The 20128-nt window shown below is 40.6% G+C and overlaps 1 protein-coding gene across 8 annotated transcripts in view; it reads right to left on the minus strand.

Moving 5' to 3' along the window:
• dop1a (DOP1 leucine zipper like protein A) overlaps window positions 1–20128 on the minus strand; it is a 344210-nt gene that overhangs the window by 217454 nt on the left and 106628 nt on the right. For 6 of the 8 annotated variants that reach the window (XM_072581125.1, XM_072581120.1, XM_072581118.1 and 3 more), the window contains exons 9-12: window positions 17756–17865; window positions 13519–13630; window positions 12733–12853; window positions 8875–8994 (exon numbers count right to left, since the gene is read on the minus strand). In XM_072581125.1, the coding sequence (XP_072437226.1) occupies window positions 8875–8994; window positions 12733–12853; window positions 13519–13630; window positions 17756–17865 (463 nt within the window). The remainder of the gene's footprint in view (window positions 1–8874; window positions 8995–12732; window positions 12854–13518; window positions 13631–17755; window positions 17866–20128) is intronic. The other 2 variants (XM_072581124.1, XM_072581119.1) reach the window with 1 other exon arrangement.

Raw genomic sequence — 20128 nt, forward strand, 5'->3', positions numbered from 1 at the left:
TACTCCAATCCTCCACAGAAACCCAGGATAATCTGTGGAAGATAGAACTGTAAATGTAACATCGTTGCTCAATTAAGGTACTACAGGTCACTCTGTTTTAACGCGCATTTCGTCAATGCCAATTTGCTATAACGCAATTGACGAATTGGGGGCACTGTTTCTAAAGTGCGAACTTCTACAGCGCCAACACTTTAAATGCTGTTTCTAAAGTGCGATTCTATAATGCAGGGTTGCACAAGAATGCAACCATCACGTTACAGAAGAACTGACTGTAGATTAAACCTAGCAATTAAGGCCAAACAGTTTAATCCTGGTTTTAAGAAAGCTTTTACAGAATGACAGAGGCTTTACTGTGCAGAAGGGCATTATTTGGCCTATTGTTCCTGCACCAGCTCTTGAAACAGGCTTTATTACCTTGTGCCAATGTCCTACTTTTTCCCTATATCTTCACACATTTTATATTTATATAAAATCTTGCAATGCCCATCTGAATGCCCCAATTGAACCTGCCTCCACCACATTTCCAATCAATAACAGAAACAACAATCTAAAACAATGTCAACAGTTATTTGAATATGTGTGAATTAATTAAACCAACATAGATTTTTCAGAGCTGAAAATGTGTTGCTGGAAAAGCGCAGCAGGTCAGGCAGCATCCAAGGAGCAGGAGAATCGACGTTTTGGGCATGAGCCCTTCTTCAGGAATGATCTCCAGCATCTGCAGTCCTCACTTTCTCCTAGATAGATTTTTCAGGGCAACACTAATTTGGTTGAGCTTTTCAAACAAATAACAAACACAAATCATGAGGGTAATATGGTTGACTTCCAAAATGCATTGTATAAGGTGGCATAAGGCTTGGGAGCAAAATGTAACCCAAGGAATAACAGATACAGTGACATCCTGAAGATCAAGAAACGGAGAGTAATGGTGAACTATTGTGTTTTGAACCAAAGGTACATAGAAAGTGGGTCCACCCCAAGGGTCAGAACTAGGATCGATATTAAAGCCTAAATTAGGGTGCGATTGAATATTCTCAAAATTTGCTTATGACAAAATTTGGAAATGTATAAAGCTATAAAGGAGCTTAGCAATAAACCTCAAGAGGATGTAGACAGATTGGCGGAATGGGTGGACACATGATGGATGATGTTCAATGCAGAGAAGTGTGAAGTACTATATGTTGTATATGCATAGATCCAAAATGACACTGACACTGGGCAACTCTTTTTTTTAATAGCCAGTCCATACTTTCAAACCTAAAATTTTAAATCCGTAAAAATTACCAATTATGCTCTTATAAATCAACTAACAAATCTGAGGGTCCTACAAACTTCCACACCCATGTGCTCCCTGCAGGACCCAGAAACAAGATCTGACCCCTGACTCTGCAGTAACCTGATCCCAACCCAGAATGAAACTGGCCCCAACAGCGAATTGACCCCGAAAAAGGTCCAACCAGCCCACGATCTAACTGCAGAACCACAGCAACATAACCCTGAGAAGGCACGACCAGCGAAGGTCCAGTCCCCCGATCCCATGGCTACTTGACTCTGGGAGGCCCAACACATTCCAAACTGACTCCTTTACCTTCTGGAGCAGCAGATGTGCACCAACACACGGGAATGTCCAGGAGTGAAATTACTGCTGCCTCGACATGTCCCCGAGGAGGCCAGACCAGCCTAAGCCAGATCTCTGACCTTACAACATCCCGACCCAGGGGAGGCCCAGCCTGACTGGATCCAACTCACTTACCCTTCGACCAGCAGACTCACACCAGTGACACCTGGGACCATCCAGATGCAGGAAACCTACAAGAAAATAGCGAAGTCATACTGGCCTACAGGCAAGACTGAAACAACACAGTTTCAAGCCCCTCCTACCCATTCCTGATGAAGGGCTTTTTGCCCGAAACATTGATTTTACTGCTCCTCGGATGCTGCCTGAACTGCTGTGCTTTTCCAACACCACTCTAATCTAGACTCTGGTTTCCAGCATCTGCAGTCATTGTTTTTACCCTCCTACCCAGCATATTCTAGCAAATTTGCAAACTATCAAAAACAAAATGGATGAACTTAGATCCAGACTTATGTTCCGGAGGGAACTGAGAGGCTGTTGTGTGCTCTATTTCATGGAGATATGGCTCACTCCTACCATACCTGACTATGCCTTGCAAACTGAGGGGCTTTCCATATAATATGTGGACTTCACGATGTCCTTGGGTAAGACAAAGGGCGGAGAGGTAAGCTTCCTAATCAACACCCCCAGTCCTCAGACGTGGTGATCCTGGTGAGCCACTGCTTCCCAGACCTTACAAGGAAATGCCACACGAGTTCACCTCCTCCCTCCTGATAGCAGTGTACACAACAGCCCATTCAGATGTAAAGGATGCTCTGAACGAAACTTAGACTGCCACAAATGCTCTGGTGACAAAATTTCCAAAGGCCTTATTCATAGGGACCATCTCCAGGCCAAACTGAACGCTGCTGCCAAAATACCACCAATATGTTTCCTGCCCCACTAGAGGACCGAACATCCTGGACACAACCATCAAGGACGCCAGCCACTCCCTTCCCTATCCACACTTCAGAAATACAGATCACAAAAGCTGTGTTCATTCTCCCAGCTTACAAGCAGAAGCTGAAACAGGAGGATCCTTCACAGAAAGTAATACAATGCTGGTCTGAGGCAGAAGAGCTACGCTGGGACTGCTTGAAATCAGTAGTCTGGACCATAATTAAGAATTCAGTGGACAATCTCTATGAATATGCCATCACTGTCATGATGGTGCGTGGAGGACTGTGTGCCAAAGTTGTCAATTCGAGTGTTCCCCAGCTGGAAACATTGGATGAACCAGGGCCTACAGAAGACCAGGCATTCAGCATTCAAGTCAGACCACCCAGGCCTGTACAGAAAATCTGGATATGATCTCTGCAAATCCATCAGAGATGTCAAGAAACAGTACCAGAAAGACCAACTTAGAAGCCCAAATTAACCATACAGACAGCCGTGCACGTGGCAAGGCTTACACAACATAATGGAATCCAGAAAGAAGCCGAGCAAGATTGTGGACAAAACATATCCCCCTCTGACGAGCTCAATATTTCTAAAGCTTGGTTCGAGAAGAATGCCAGCTGCCCAGACAATCCCAGACGCACCTATTACCTCCGCCACTACTGTAAACATCAGATCAGTCTTCCTGAGAGTAAACCCAAGAAAAGCAATGGGTCCAGACAGAGTCTCCAGCTGTGCACTTAGATCCTGTGCAGACCAGCTGGCTGAGGCATTTATTGACATCTTCAACCTCTCTCTCCTACAAGCCAAATTCCCCATCTACTTCAAGAAGACTACCATCATCCCTGTACCAAAGAAAGCACATGCAACATGCCTGAATGACTACCACCTAGTAGCTCTGACCTCATAAGCTTGAAGTGTTTCGTTAGGCTGGTCATAGCCCACATCAACTCTAGCCTCCTAGCATGACTCGATCCCCTCCAATTTGCCAACTGACGAAACAGGTCCACAGCAGATACCATTTTCTTAGCCCTACATTCATCACAAACATCTGGATAACAAGGACACCTATGTCAGACTCCTACTCATCGTCCACAGCTCTGCCTTCAACATCATAATCCCTGCCAGACTAATCGCAAACCTCTGAGACCTAGGCCTCAGTTTCACCCCGACAACTGGATCCTCAGCTTCCTGAATCACCGACCGCAATCATAGATAGCTGCATTTCCTCCACGATAACCCACAATACTGGAGCCATCCAATGAATCATTCCCAGCTCCCTACCCTGTCCAACCAAGACTTTGTAGCTAAATTCCGAATAAACACCATGTACAAGTTTGTTGATGCCACAACCATAGTAGGTCAGATACCGAACAATGATGAGTCAGAATACCAAAAAGAAAAAGGCGGCTTGGTGCTATGGTGTAATGATAACAACCTCTCTCTCAATGTCAGCAAAACTAAATTGATCATGAACTTCAATAATAAACCAGGAGGACACATCTCCATCTCATCAACAGGGCTGAGGCTGAGAGGGTCAAAAGCATCAAGTTCCTAGGAGTGACGATAACCAACAACCTATGATGGACTTCCCACGTAGATGCGACAATCAAGGAGGCACAACAACGCTCAGGCAGCTTAGGAAATTCATCATGTCCATAAGGACCCCAACCACATTTTACAGGTGCACCAACTTTTACAGAAACATACTAACAGCCTGATACGGCCTATACTAACAGAAACAGCCTGATACAGCAATTGCTCTGCTCAGGATCATAGAAACTATAGATGATTGTGTGCACAGCCCAGACCATCACAGAAGCCAACCTCCCATCCATGGACTCCATTTACACTTCTCATTGCCGCAGAAAGGCTGCCATCTTCATCAAATTCCTTTCCCACCCCAGTAATACTCTCCTATAGCCTCTTCTGACAGGGAGACGATACAGAAGGTTGAACACACACACACACACAAACACACACACACAAAGTTCAAGAACACCTTTTTCCCTGATGTTGTTATTAGACTGATGAATGGCCTAACTTCAAATAAGGTTGATCTTGCTTCATGCACCTCCCATGTAGTGTAACTTGTATGTCTTGTTCTGTCTAAGCACCCTTTGATCTCTATGTCCTTGGTTGCTATGATCAGCCTATACTGCTCACAACACAAAGCTTTTCCCTGTACGTTTTAAAGTACATGCAGCTACAATTTTGGCAGAAATAAAGAGGAGAGGCAACATAAAATAAATGGCATAATTCTAAAGGGAGACATGCAGGAACACAGATCTGGAAGTAAATATGCATAAGTTATTGAAGGAGGCTGAGAAAATGGCAAAAAAGTGCACATGATTCATGTAATACAGGCATAGGGTACAACAGCAAACCTGTGTTGATGGCCCTTTATAAAACACTGCTTTAACCTCAAATGGAGTTGTACCTAATTCTGAGCATCATATTTTAGGAAGCACGAGAGGCATCTAGAAGTAGTGCAGAAAACAATTTACAAAGTTAGTCAGGCAGGGACATGGGGTGTTTTCAGTCGCATGGGAAATTATGGAGGAAGTTAAGGGGAGGGGTGCTCAGCACAAGTTAAAGTTTACGGAACAAGTAATAGGGCAGAGAATATGCAAGAGGTCGGGAATTTAAAAGGCACTTCAGGCACAACAGAAAGGGGAAAACTATGAAAAGGGAAGCAGTCAACACAAGACTGAGGGTGTTAAATGTATGCAGTATATGAAATGATGTAAATGAGCTTGTAGCATGGATTAAAAATGGCAGGTATGATAGTGTGGGAATCACAGAAATATGACTGCAGGGGGATCAGAGCTGGGCACTAAATATCCAAGGAAACATAAATCTATCCACAGGACAGGAAGATGGAGAGGGTTGCTTTATTAGTAAGGAATTAAATTAAATTGATAGCAAGTGATATAGAGTCAGAAGGCATAGAATCTGTGTGGGTTGAGTTGAGGAACGCAAAAGGAAAAAGTTCCGAAAGGGAGTTGCATACAAGTCTCCTCGCAGTAGTCAGGATGTGGGGAAGAAAATAAATCAGGAGACAGAAAAAGGCATGCATGAAATGCACAATTACAATGTTCATGGGGGACTTCAGTTATGCACGTAGACCAGGAAAATTACATGGATGTCAAGGAAAGGAATTCAGGTGATGTCTGAAAGACATTTTCTTGGAGCAGCTGGTGGTAGAGCCCACTGGGGAACAGGTTATTCTGGATTTACTAATGTGTAATGAGGCAGACTTGATTAGGGAGCTTAAGGTGAAAGAACCCCGATGGACCGGTGACCATAACACTATAGAATTCACCCTCCAGCTCGAGAGGGAGAAGCTGGAATGAGCTGTAAAGGTATTATAATTGAGTAAAGTAAACTGCAAAGATATAAGGGAGGAGCTTGTCAGAGTTAATGGGGACCTGTCTCTGTGGCGCAATTGCCAAGCGCGTTCGGCTGTTAACCGAAAGATTGGTGGTTCGAGACCACCCAAGGACAGAGTGCTTCGTGTTCTCGCTCCTAACGCTTAATGGGAGGGGAGTCTAGCAGGCAAGAACAGGAATGGCAGGAGTTTCTGGAGGTAATTCAGGAAGCACAGCAGAAACTCATCCCAAGGGAAAAGAAACAAGGGAGTATGAGGCAACCATGGCTGATAAAGGAAATCAGGAACAGCATAAAAGCCAAACAAAAAGCATACAATGTGATCAAGATTATTGGCAAGCCAGAGGATTGGGAAGTCTTCAGCAACCAGAGAATAACTAAAAGGAAGTGGATAGATGAGTAAGCTAGCTAGTAATATAAAGGAAGACTGTAAGAGCACTTTTTTAGATACCCAAATGGTAACAGATAGGCAATTTTCTAAACTTGAACACTGGACCACTAGAAGATTAGATTGGAGTGGTAGCAAGAGGGAACAAAGAAAACACAGACGAACTGAATAAGTACTTTGCATCAGTTTACACAGTGGAAGACACCAGCAACATATGAAAACTTCAAGAGAGTCAAGGGGCAGAGATGAGTGTAGTGGCCATCACTAAGGAGACAGTGCTGAGAAAACTGACAAGTCTGAAGGTTGATGAACTATCTGGACAGATGAGCTACATACTGGCTTTCTGAGGAGATAGCAGAGAAGGTTGTACAGGCATTGGTAGTGATCTTTCAGGAATCACTGGACTCCTGGAGTGTCCTTTGAGACTGGAAAATGGCTCATCTAACACCCAATTTTAAGGAGGGAGAAGATAGGAAACTGTAGACCAGTAAGCCCAAACTCAGTCATTGCTAAGATTTTAGAGTCCCTTATTAAGGATGAGATTGTTGAGTACTTGGAAGTGCATGGTAAAATAAGGCTGAGTCTGCATGGCTTTGTTAAGGGGAGGTCATGCCTGACAAATCTGTTAGAATTCTTTGATGAAGTAACAAACAAAGTTAGACAGTAGAAAAGATATATTTGGATTTTCAGAAGACCTTTGACAAGGTGGCACACAGGAGGCTCCTAAATAAGAACCCCTGACGTTTGGGGCAAGGCATAGATGGAGGATTGACTGACTGGCATAGGGCAGACAGTAGGGGGAAAAAGTATCTTTTTTGGGATGTTAGCTGGTGATTAGTGAAATTCTGCAGAGGTCAGTGTGGCCCAAAGGAATGGAGGACATTGTTCTAAGTTTGCAGATGACACAAAGATAGTTGGAGGGACAATAGTGTTGAGGAAGTGGGGAGCTGCAGAAGGATTTGTACAGGCTAGGCAAGTGGGCAAAGAAGTGGCAGATGGAATACAATGTGAACAGTGTGAGGTTATGCATTTTGGTAGGAAGAATAGTAGTGTAGATTATTTTCTAAATACCTTGGAAATATGAAGCACAAAGTGACTTGGGAATCCTAGTTCAGGATTCTCTTAAGGTCAACGTGCAAGTCCAGTTGGCTGTTAGGAAAGCAAGTGCAATGCTGGCATTCATTTCAAGGGGGCTAGAATACAAGAGCAAAGATATACTGCTGAGGTTGTGTACGGTTCTGGTCAGACTGCATTTAGAAAATTATGAGCAGTTCTCGGCACCGTATCAAAGGAAACCACAGGACTAGATTAATTTAGGATATCTGGTCAGCATGGATGAGTTGGACTTAAAGGTCTGTTTCGGTGCTGTATATCTCTATGACACTATACGCAGGCTGGCATTGGAGGGGATCCAAAGGAGGTTTACAAGAATGATCCGACGGAAGAAGGACTTATCATATGAGGAGCGGTCAAAGACTTTGGGTCTGTACTCGGAGTTTATAAGGATGAGGGGGGAATCTGATTGAAACCTTCAGAAAACTCAGAGTATGGACAAGGTTGAGAATGTGTTTACACGAATAGGAGAGACTAAGAACCAAAGGCACATACTCAGAGGGAAGGCACAGCTCTTTAAAATTGAGATGATGAGAAATTCCTTCAGCCAGAGGATAGTTAATCTGTGGAAGTCATTGCCACAGAGGGCTGTGGAGGTCAAGTCATTGAGTGCATTCGAGACAGAGAAAGATAGTAAAGGAATCAAAGGTTACAGGGAGAAGGTAGAAGAATGGGGATGAAAAACATATCAAAGTTTAGATCAGAGTGATGCTGGAAAAGCACAGCAGGTCAGGCAGCATCTGAGGAGCAGGAAACATATCAGCCTGATCTAATTGTGGAGCAGACTCAATAGACTGAATGGTCAAATTCTGCTCCTATATCCAATGGTTCCAAGTAATGTAAATAACCTGGACGAGCTAGGTATTCTCCTCAGAACAGATGAGAGTAAAGGAATTTTGATGGACTTATTTTAAACAGAGACTAATCTAGACAAGGTAGATAGAGAGAAATAACTCTCATTAATTGAAGGGTCAAGAAGCAGATGAGGCAGATTGAAAAGGTGGCTAGCAAGAACCACTAGGCAACACAAGAGAAAAACGATCTTACATAGCTAATATGATCTAAAATACACTATCTGAAAATGTGGCAGAGACAGATTCTATCTTAGCTTTCAAAAGGAAATTAGAAAAGAACTCAAACAGGAAAAAGTACAGGGTTATGTCCAGAATACACAGTCAGCATAGACTTACCAGGACAATTTACTGCCTTCTGTGCTGTAATCATCTTAATATTTACTGTAATAATAATATTAAACAAAGACCTTCCAGACTATTATGCATCAGTTGTTAAAACCTTTCTTTAAAAAAAAGATCCAATTATTTCTCCATATCAGCAATAGTTGAAAACCTCAAACATACTTGTACACATTTAGCACAGACCATTAACAAAATCTTATATTCTCAAAAATGCTTTCATGTCTTAAGATTAGCAATAAAATGTAATATGGCACAATTGTTACACAATTACTTACCTACAACATTCTTCAAACCAACGGGCGATATAGTCCCACATATAATATGGTTCAAAAGAATTGAAGAGGAGATTTGCAGTTTTAATCAGCTCTGAAGTCTTCTTATTTTCTCTCATTTTACTGAAATAAAAAAAATTAAGACAATGGCACAATTGAAAAAGTGAAATGTGACCAAATATTATTTATTTCTGACTGCATCATAATTGATATTAAGTACAAGTTTGGTGGAGCCAAGTATCAACTAAAATACTTCTGCCAGCAGTGAAGATAGCAGACTAGAACCATTCTTTGATACAGGATGACTGCATGTGGTTGGGGTTAAATCTGAATTCAGATTTTACAGCTTAAGTTATGGTCCAGCTTGTCTATTGTAGGTTGTCTGCATTCTAAATTACAAAAAGACCTGTCCACCGTCCACCCAGTGCATGCTGACCTTATGTTGGCTCCAATGTGACCTCCGGAATATTCCCAGTTTGAAATTTATGATCTGACTACAGACTAGTAACTAAAAGGGGCGCATGATGGCTCAGTGGTAAGCACTTCTGCCTCATAGTGCCAGAGACTCTGGTTTGATTCCATTTCGGGTGACTGCCTGTGTGAAGTTTGCACATTATTCCCTTGTATGCGACTTCCTCCCACAATCCAAAGATGTGCAGGTTAGGCGAATTGGCCAAGCTAAATTGCCCATAGTGTTCAGGGATGTGTAGGCTGAGTGCATTAGTCAGGGGTAAATGTAGCATAATAGGGTAAGGGAATGGGCCAGGATGGGATATTCTTCAGAGGATCGGTGTGTGATCTTGTTGGGCTGAGGGTCTGTTTCCACACTAGGGATTCTATTGTTTTTAAGTCAGCAAAAGGTGAAATCCAGGGGGCTTACTAAAATAATAAAGCCACTAGCTTCCATGGTTTTGAACAAACAACAATACTTTATTATACAACATTATAACAGTAATACCACTTACAGCAGATGTATTTTTTAACATGCACAATTATTATGAGGTATGGGTAACATACAATGATCCACTACACACATCAAATAGCAAATGCTATCAAAATAGAACTATCAACTTTTCAGCAACTGCCCCAGGTATTAATGGTGATAATGTCTCATTAAACAACACAAGGGATTATAGTTCTTTACTTTTGCCAAGCTGGACTTAAAACTAAAAGAGAAAATGCTGGAAAATCTCAGCAAGTCTGGCAGCATCTGGAAGGAGAGAAAAGAGTTGACATTTCGAGTCCAACTGACCCTTTGTCAAAGCTAAACTCCCTCTCAAGAGCTATTCTGTAATGAGCTGCCTCAGCAATTGTTCCTGATCCGGTATGCTTCTCTCGTACTTAATCACCAGCACAACTCTAGCTCTTCACCAACAGCTAGCTTCATTGAACCAGACACTTCCCTGGGTATTCCAAGCTCTTATCATGGTAAATTGTATGGGAAAAAAAAAAGTACTGATAATGGACTCTCCTTTAGCTGCACTAAAGTATTAATGTTGCTTCCAGATCCCTCAGCCTCACGCAACACCTAGCTATCATCCTCCCAACTTCTCAGATCTCCTAGTTATACAGAGGTAATCAACTGTTTCAACCTCTTCCCAGAAACACAGTTATAAATCAGCATATCTAACATGCAGTCTGCATTCCTTTCTGACCAACTAAACAGAGTTTCTTGAACTGTTTTTCAGTCATCCCGAAATGTCCTCAGTGGTCTATTGAAGGCACTGAAATAAGGCCTCTTTTGCAGGTCAGAATTAAACACTACTTTTGAAATTCAGTGTTCCATAAATGTTACATTCTTAAAATGCTGGAGGTGGATTTCACCACAAATCTCTCCACTGTCGTAAATGTAGGGGAGGCCCAAAATTAGTTTTTTACTTCAGTACTCATACACAGAGGGACCTTGTTGATTGTGAGAACTCCATGGACCAGGTTAAAAGGCTTGAACAGATTGATATTAAGGAAGGGGATGTGCTAGAAATTCTGGGAAACATCAAAATAGATAAGTCCCCAGGGCCAGAACACATTTAACCAAGGTTACCACTGGAAGCGAGGAATGAGATTGCTGTGCCCCGGTGATGATCTTTGCATCCTCATTCTCCATGGGAGTAGTATCTGATGATTGGAGGGAGGTGAATGTTGTTCCTCTGTTCAAGAGGAGGGAATAGGGAAATCCGTGGGAATTAAAAACCAAATCAAATCAGTCTTACATCTGTGGTAAGCAAGGTATTGGAAAAGATTCTGAGAGATACAATTTATGACTGTTTGGAAAAACAGTTTGATTAAAGACAGTCAACATGGCTTTGTGTGGGGCAGGTCATCCCTCACAAACCTTATTGAGTTCTTTAAGGACATGACGAGATGAGTTGACAAAGTTCGTACAGTGGACGGGGTGTATATGGATTTCTGTAAGGCACTTGATAAGGTTACCCACAGTAGGCTCATTCAGAAAGTTAGGAGGTATGGGATACAGGGAAATTTGGCTGTCTACACTCAAAAATTCACCAAAAGAACACAGTGAGTAGTAGTGGATGGTAAGCATTCTGCCTGGAGTCAGGTGACCAGTGATGTCCCACAGAGAGTTGTTCTTGGGCCTCTGCTCTTTGTAATTTTTATAAATGAATTGGATGAAGGAGTGGAAGAGTGGGTTACTAAGTTATCGATGACACAAAGGTCGGTGGTGTTGAAGATAGTGTCGAGGGCTGTTGCAGGCTACAACAAGACATTGACAGGACACAGGGCTGAGAAGTGGCAGATGGAGTTCAACCTGGACAAATGTGAAGTGACTCATTTTGGAAGCTTGAATTTGAATGCTGAATACATGGTTAGAGATAGGATTTTTGGCAGTGTGGAAGAACAACATAGTTCCTTCAAAGTTGCTACCCAAGTTTATAGGGTTATTAAGGTGTTTGGTGTTTTGGCTTTCATTTACATGGGGATTGAGTTTAAGAGTAGCGAGGTTTTGCTGCACCTGTATAAAATCCTGGTTACACCACACTTGGAGTAGCGTGTATGGTTCTGGTCGCCTCGTTATAGGAAGGATGCAGATGCTTTAGAGAGGGTGCTGAGGAGATTTACCAGAATGCTACCTAGGTTGGAGGGCCTGACTCATGAAGAGAAGCTAAGTAAGCTCAGGCTTTTCACACTGGAGAGAAGGAGGAAGAGAAGTGACGTGATAGAGGTGTACAAGGTAATGAGAGGCATAGATAGAGTAGATAGTCAGACTTTCTTCAGGGCAGAAATGGCTGTCGTGAGGGGTCATTATTTTAAGGTGATTGAAGGAAGGTAATAGGAAGATGTCAGAGGTAGGTTCTTTACGCAGAGAGTGGTATGTTTGTGGAATGCACTGCCAGCAATGATAGTAGAGTCAGAGACATTAGTGACACTTAAGGGACTGCTGGAAAAGCACATGTATGGCAGTAAATTGAGGGACTTAGTTTAGTTTGATCTTAACTTAAGATAAATGCTCAGCACATCATTATGGGCCAAAAGACCTATATTGTTCTGTACTGTTTTGTGTTCTATTTATGAGCATATATAATATAATTGCAGACTTAACCTCAGCGTAAGAAATTTCAATTTAAACAGTACTTTTAAATGCAGAACTAGATTTGAATGACTATGATTATTCTGTATTATGTTCCACTTGAATAAAACATGCAAGCTATTCAATATTTAATTAGCATTACATTAAAATATTATAGTACATCTCTGAAGGTGTGCAATGAAGCACATCAAGACCATCAACAAGCAAAAACGTAAACATTATGCTATTTAGTACACCTTCAGTATATAGAAATGCAAAATGCTGCGAATTAGAAATAATTACAGTTTTCTTCCATTAGACTTTAAGCAATATACCTGCTTAACTGAGTATCATCTTTACAGTAAGAAGGTTGTGTTTTCAGATTCAATTCTGCTTTGCATTGTGAGTGCAATGCCCTGAAAACTTCTATAAGTACATCCTCCAAAATTGCTGGCCCTAGAAAGACAAAATGCATTCTTAGTTCTCTTAACCAATTCTAAACAGTATGCTTTAGGAGACAATCTCATTTGAAAGAATAGTTTGCTGTATCATTAGCAGAGATTGTGGCAACAATAGCTATTAAATGCAGCTCGTTATTTATTAAATCAACTACTTGGACATGTTATAACATACCTCTGACTCAAATCTAGACCTTCTGGCTCACAAGCAAGGACACTACCACTGTGTCACGAGATCCAAACCAGATTCCATTACTCAAACTTAAATTCTTTCAAATCAATGCATTATTCTTTGCATAAGAATATTGCATTATCAAATAATATGGGTTTGTAATTAAATTTCACTCAAACTTAATTTATGCATTTGGTGCACTGTCAGGATATGATGCACTTAATTAAAATATTTAAATCAGGTTCCAATATTCACTTGGAGCATAATTTAACTTCGTCTACTGTTGCTCTAGTTTTCAGGTGTTCAGGAAAGCCAGTAGCATAAAATGCCTTTTATCGTACTCCTTGATCTCCTGGAAAAACTGAAGTCCTCTGCTCAACTAATCACAGGTTTGACAATCCCACTGCTTCCCATATAAATTACCAGCCTTGATCCCTTGCTCCTTCCCTTTCCCAACCAAATCAATGGCATTTCCATCCACAGCAATGTACCTAATTCTGGCTTGTCGAGCAGACTAATGAGAATACGGAACGGTTTCAGATCATGTAATGGCATTTTCTCTTCCTTGCCACATCTTTTTCCTTGTAATATTCCCACCATTGCCTATGAGGAAAAACAGTGAGAAGAGAAAAACTAATGGATTCAACCAAGAGGAAAAAACATTGCATGCCAGTGACACCCACAACCCATGAATATATTTGGACATTCTTGAAAATTACTGTGACTTTAAACACCTGTAAAAACCAAATAGTAATAAAGCAGCATTGTAACTGTGTCCATAAGCATCACATCACCTAAACATAAGAATCTGCTTTTAAAGAAATTTGATAAAGATATTCTCCTTTTATGTACACATGTTAAGCTTCAGCCAAATTCTAAAGTCCATGGTGAGAAACTCAGGGAAGTCTCTTGCCCACGCCCTCTTCACTCAGACACTCACATGTAATCAAACCCCCATGCGCCTAGCATTATTCTCTCCCAAGACCAGAAACTGAAGTGAGTCATTTCATTGGTAACAGGGCCTTGTATTAACAAGGCAATCCAGCCATGCTGTGCCATGCGCCTCCCACAACAAAGGGAGCACTAGCAAGATGGATCGGCACAGGAAGGTGCACAGCAGCCTGCACATAGGAACAGCAGTTACTAAGAGAAGGAGAGACCATGATTCCAATCACAACTTCCAATTCAAAGGCAATCTGAATTGGTGGCTAATTAAAAAGAGAGGGGAATGAGAGATAATGCTCCTGGGGCAAATGAAGGTTGGGGGGTAGGGGTGGGGGTGGGGGAGATGGATTTTAAGCACCCCCTGCAAATGATTATCTGTTTGATCAATTCATACCTCCATCACTGTCTATTCTTGCTCACTTGCAAAGAGAATCATTAGTAAAAAAACTGAGCTAAACACTTCAACATTATAAACTTCAGAACTTTAATAACTTGTTCAGAGTTTGAAAGGATGAGCAATCATTCTTCTGGAATAAATTTTTTCTTGTGATAAAAGGCCAAGGGCAAACTGTTATCAGGGAATTGAAAGCAATTAACCATACCTAGGAAAAGGCAACAAACTGTTTTAACATCTTACTAACTAGCTGCCTTGTAACAAATGGGCAGTTAAGATTGCTGACAGAAGAATTTAAGGAGCTCTTGGCAGGCAGGCTTTCAAACAGAGAGCTAACACAGAATGTAACAAGGAATATAGAAGCTAATCTTGATCAGAAAGCAAACTACAGACCTGGGGACCTTAGAAATGTCATAAACAATGTACACCACATACTTAACAAGACAGAAAACCCTACAAGAATTAAACATGTGATTCTTCAGCAACAGAACTCGAAAGAACATCAATGCACAAGGATAAGGACATAAGGACATCCAGATGCAGAAGTTAAATTCTATTAATGAAGTACAGGTCGTTCTGCTATAATGCGCATTTGCACGAATTGGCTATGACACAATTGACAAGCTTTCTATTGAACAGATGTGATTTTCTACAGCACGATGTTGCAGAGGAACACAATTGTCATGTTATAGCATAAGCTGAGTTATGAGCCTTAATTTGGTTGCTACAAGCAAAAAGTTTAATTGTTTCAGAATTTGATTGTGCTTTAGAATTCCTTGATGAGTAGCTAAATTAAAGGCTGCTTTGTGGTAATTTATGCACAACAATACCTAATTGGGAATGTCAAAGTGGAAGTATCTGGACTGGTACACAGTAAAAGTGTTACAATAGTGTACCCTCAATAGTGCTCAATAGTGTTACAATAGTGCATCACCTAGGATGGAATCCAACTACTGCCATGAATGTCCGGAGAAGAGAAGAAATAGGATTTAGGCTTCTTGTCTTTCTTGCGCAGTCCCAGCAGATCAAAGATGACTGCTTCCACTCTGATTCAATTGATACTGAGATGGCTAAGTCAAATAGGCAATTTTCAAAGTGGGGTATATGTGGGCAAGGGTGCTTAAAGGGTTAAGTTGGAGGTTTCTACTCTTCCTCTGCAAGTTTCTTGATGTTTTCCCAAATTAGTCTCCATTTTGGTTTGAAACAAGCCAGGATCACTGAGTTAATATGTATGTTTCATCTCTTCAGGGATGCTTTGAGGCCATCCCTGAAATATTTCTGCTGCATACTTGGCAGCTTTCTAACATGACTGTATTCAGAGTATAGCAACTGCGTCAAGTACCGGTTATCATATATATGAACAGGTCCCATAGAGAGGAGATGGTGTGAGTAATTAATGCCTCAATGATGTCAGGTTTCTTGAGTTAGGAGACCTGCTGTTGGACCAGATTTCTTGCCACTTTTTTTTGAAAGATCTTGCATCTTGCGAAGGCACTACTTGTGATAAATGGTATCAGTGTCAGCCTTGAATTACAATTGATAAGGTGAGAACTTTGCAATTTCAGTGGTGTAAGGCATGTGTCTTTCTGATATTTATTTCTGTTACTAGGTAACTAGGAGTTTGAGATTGATTTACTATTGTCACATCCGATCTCTCTGCTTCTAATGACTAGGAGTGCTGAAACACCACTAAATTCCCATACACTAGTCCACTGCAGCTGTTAAATGGGAAATCAATCAGAACCTGATTTGATTCTCTACCTTTCCCTAATGTTCTGTCTACTCTTCCAAAAAAGAAGAGAAACATTTCTGAGTGACTGTATTAGCATATATTCAGTTAATAAATATTTATATTTGGTGAAGGAGAGGACGGTAATTGTAAACGAATCAAAGCTAGTGGTAACAGTGAATGGGTGGGGATATGAAGGAAGTGATGTAATTGCATGGTAGGTGAGTGGGATGAGCACTGCGAGGAGCAACAGGGTAGAGGGTAATGGTTGACAAGGGACAGTGATGTGCACAACAGGGTACAGTGAAACTGTACTCACCTCATTTATCTGCTTAAGCTCTTCCACACTGATTTAAGGAACATCGTACTAAGCTGCTCATCTTTTGGTCACCTTCAGCTGCATTTCTTTGCTGTTGCAACATGGTTATTCTAACTTGTTGGGAAGCACTACTTTGATGCGATGCCTCAATATACACAGAACTACATTAAGTGATAATAATCCCAATGCACAGATCTCTACGGTATTGAAACTTCTTCATTTCTTGGTTCAACCTGCTAATTCCTCCAAATTTTCTGTTTAGATTGGCAGCAAGATCTTATGCAGGTCAGCACCATGCTTGTTGCCACATACATTTGGAGCAAACCAAAAGTTTCATTCTAATTGGATGGTAGGGTTAAAATGCCACAGACAACCTCAAAGCTCTTTCAGGATTCTCATTCCACAGCTTCAATCCTGTCTCAAAGTTGTAGCCCCGATTGTAATATGGAGAAATTCAACAAATAATTTACAAACAAATGTTCCCAGACATAGTAATTAGATACATGGCCAGATACACTGTTCAAGTGATGCTAGCTTGGACATTGGAAGAAATCTCAGCTCATTTTCAAAGAGTGCAGAGCAATGTTTTAGCCACAGCAAGAAAAACAGATGGGCATCAATTTGACATGTTGCCTCAATGGCATCACCACCAAAAGTATAGTAGCATCTCACTTTGGCAGTAAAGTGTCATACTGGATGACGTGCTCAAATGCTTATAGTAAAGCCCTGGAATAAGATGCCACCAACTTCAATACATTCAAGAATCTTTTAATCCTTTAGTGTGCTTTGCCATTCACCCATGTGCCTTAACCTGCTCATACTGATTTCCCATTTATAATTCATGCATATTGTTGCGATGCTGCTGTTGCCTCACTCACATTTATCCTTCACCTCAAATCAATATCATCTTTGTTCTAATTTCTAATGTTGAAGTACCATCCTTGATATATTATTTTGGATTCCAGTTGATTTTTTAAAAATCCTGTAGCTTTTATATCATTAATTTAAAACTCTCCTACCTCTGGACCATTATGAAAATGGCTACTTTTGAAAAATTGTTTACTCTATCAATTTCCAATGTGAACTTAGATTCTGGTCATTATTTCCTAAATATTTTCTAATCTTTGAGCTGCTAATTTATTTTGTAATGATATACATAACGAGACTGAGCACACTATAATTCCTTGTTGGACATGCAGCTATATTTGCAAACCAAGAATAATACATTGGCAACAAACATTTGGATGATTCCAATCTTTCTTTAGTCAGCCTGTGCTACACAACTCAATGTAGAAAATTACAAAGTGATAAAAATCTAAAACATTGGAATAATTAGTATACCTGAATCAGGAGATCCTTGGAAAAGTTATTAAAATAGTAGATTGCATGTTCCTCTGGATTACTGTGTCTGGTGCTTCTGGGGCCTATGACACAACCATTGTTATCAAAACCTAAATAAATTGAAGAAGAGAGACTTAACCATGCGCACAAATAAAACGTATATCTAGATGTTTACTATGACACTTAGCTGATCTTTCTAAATTATTTCAATTTTTTTTTACTTACCAAATGGTAATCCATTGAAGGAAAGCAAAAGAGTCACACAGAGTTAATCAATACTAATCGTCACACAGAGTTAATCAATACTAACCATTTACACTCAAAAGTCATGAATCACATTGACAGCTTACAGATTATATTTATCGAAACATCTAAAATTGACTCTTGGGAGCACTTTTGGCCTGGATCAGAAGATTGCCCGATTCAGGTGCAGGGAGCAAGTGAGGAAATAAAAGTGTGACAGCAAGAGTGTGTCTCACGGAGCAAGCATAAACATTCATTTGAATCCCAAAAAAGGGAGTCAGCCACCAAACACAGACACACAAACAACTGCACATCCCTGTATGCATTCCACTGAGGTTAGTGTACTCGACCAGCAGGAAATTCAAGGTCACTGTTTGATGAACCAAACTCCTTGGCTCTTCCCCAGTCTTTTGCCCCTTCCCTTGTGATCAAGACATGGAAGTCAGTCTATTTTTCCCTTTCTTATGTTGTTCTTCTTAATTAACCAAAAAAGGTTTTAATCAGTTTCTTGGCATTTTAAAAATAGTCATAGTTATTAATAACTCATTTTTTAAAATGTTCATATTATTGCTTTAACATTTCTTTTGCTTCGTGGCCGATTTGCTTTCTCCAATTCAACTTATATTTTGAAATTCATGTTTAAGATCATGCCAAACCTTATCTTTCGGAAATTGAGAAGAAATTGAAGTGTGGCCCCTCACGTGGAAAGTTTTTAGTTTCAACGACATGAAACATTAGTTAGACTGCTTTTGGAGTCAGGTGTGCAATTCTGGTCTTCTTCTTAGGCAGAGTATATTTGCCATTGTGGAATGGTTCACCAAGCCGATTCCCAGGATGATGGGACCATCCCGCGAGAAGAGATTGAGGAGTCTGGTCCTGTACTCTCATGAGTTTAAAACAATGAAAGACCACCTCATAAATTCTTAATGACATAAACAGAATAAGTGTAGAAAGGATTTTGCCCCCAGCCATGGGAATCTAGAACCAAGAACCAAACAGACTCAGAAAAGAAAGGCAAACCATGCAGAAGGTGCAAGACAAGGAGGAATTTCTTCACTCGGGGAGTAGTAATTGTTTGTAATTCCTTCCTCCAGAGCACTGTGGAGTGGATTCATTAAGTTCAATTCAGAGATCTACAAACTAACAACATCAAGAGATAAAAGGATACTAAGGGAATATAGCAGTGAGGCAGATGATTAGCAATGTGGAAATAAAAGTGACTGAGTGATGGGAAATAGAAAATAATGGTCAATGGATGTTTTTCAATTGTTAGGTTTGTAGTGCAGTTCCCCAGGAGTTGATATCGGGACCTTTGTTTTTTCTAGTAATATGTTAATAATACAGATAGAATTTCCAAGTTTGCAGATGACTCAAAACTTTTGAAGAATTATAAATGGTGAGGAAGATAATCTGGAACTCCAAAAGGACATTGACAAGTTGGTAGGGTAGGAGAATAGGTAGTGGATGAGGTGTAATGCAGAGAAGAGTGAGGTGACAGAGTTTGATTGGGACAACATAAGTTATGGGTATTGTGAACAGATCCATGAAGGTGGCAGCACAAGTGAAGAGAACAGCTGTTAAACTATAAGGTGCCCTCCGTTTTATTAACAGTCGAATACAGCACAAGAATAAAGAGGCGATGCTCGCCATAATGTTGAAACCTCTATGAAGCTCTGGTTAGGCCCCAAGTAGACTCTTGTTTCCGATACTACACATCTCACTTTACTAACAATGAAAGGATCCTGAAGGCAAGAGGAGACTTACAGAATGGATGGAGGATTTTAGTTGCAAGGATAGGTTTGAAAAGTGGGGATTTTACTTCTTATAGCAAAGGAGGTTGAGGGAAGATTTAATACAAGTTCAGTATATTATGAAAAACTTAGATAATATAGCCAAAAATAACTGCTTCCATTAGCAGATAAAGACTAGAGATGTTTGGACTAGAGATTAAGGGAGAATGTAAGGAATTATATTGTTACACAGTAAATTACAATAAACTTGCTGCTCACAAAAATTGTGGAAGCAGAAGTAGCCAAAGGTTAAAAGGAAACTGGATGAAATCTTGAAGTAACACAACCTTGCATGATCAAGCAGAGAAAGTGGGACAGAGGATTGCTGTGTGGGGAATTG

The sequence above is a fragment of the Chiloscyllium punctatum genome, chromosome 11 (genome assembly GCF_047496795.1).
Source record: "Chiloscyllium punctatum isolate Juve2018m chromosome 11, sChiPun1.3, whole genome shotgun sequence".
NCBI lineage: Eukaryota > Metazoa > Chordata > Chondrichthyes > Orectolobiformes > Hemiscylliidae > Chiloscyllium > Chiloscyllium punctatum.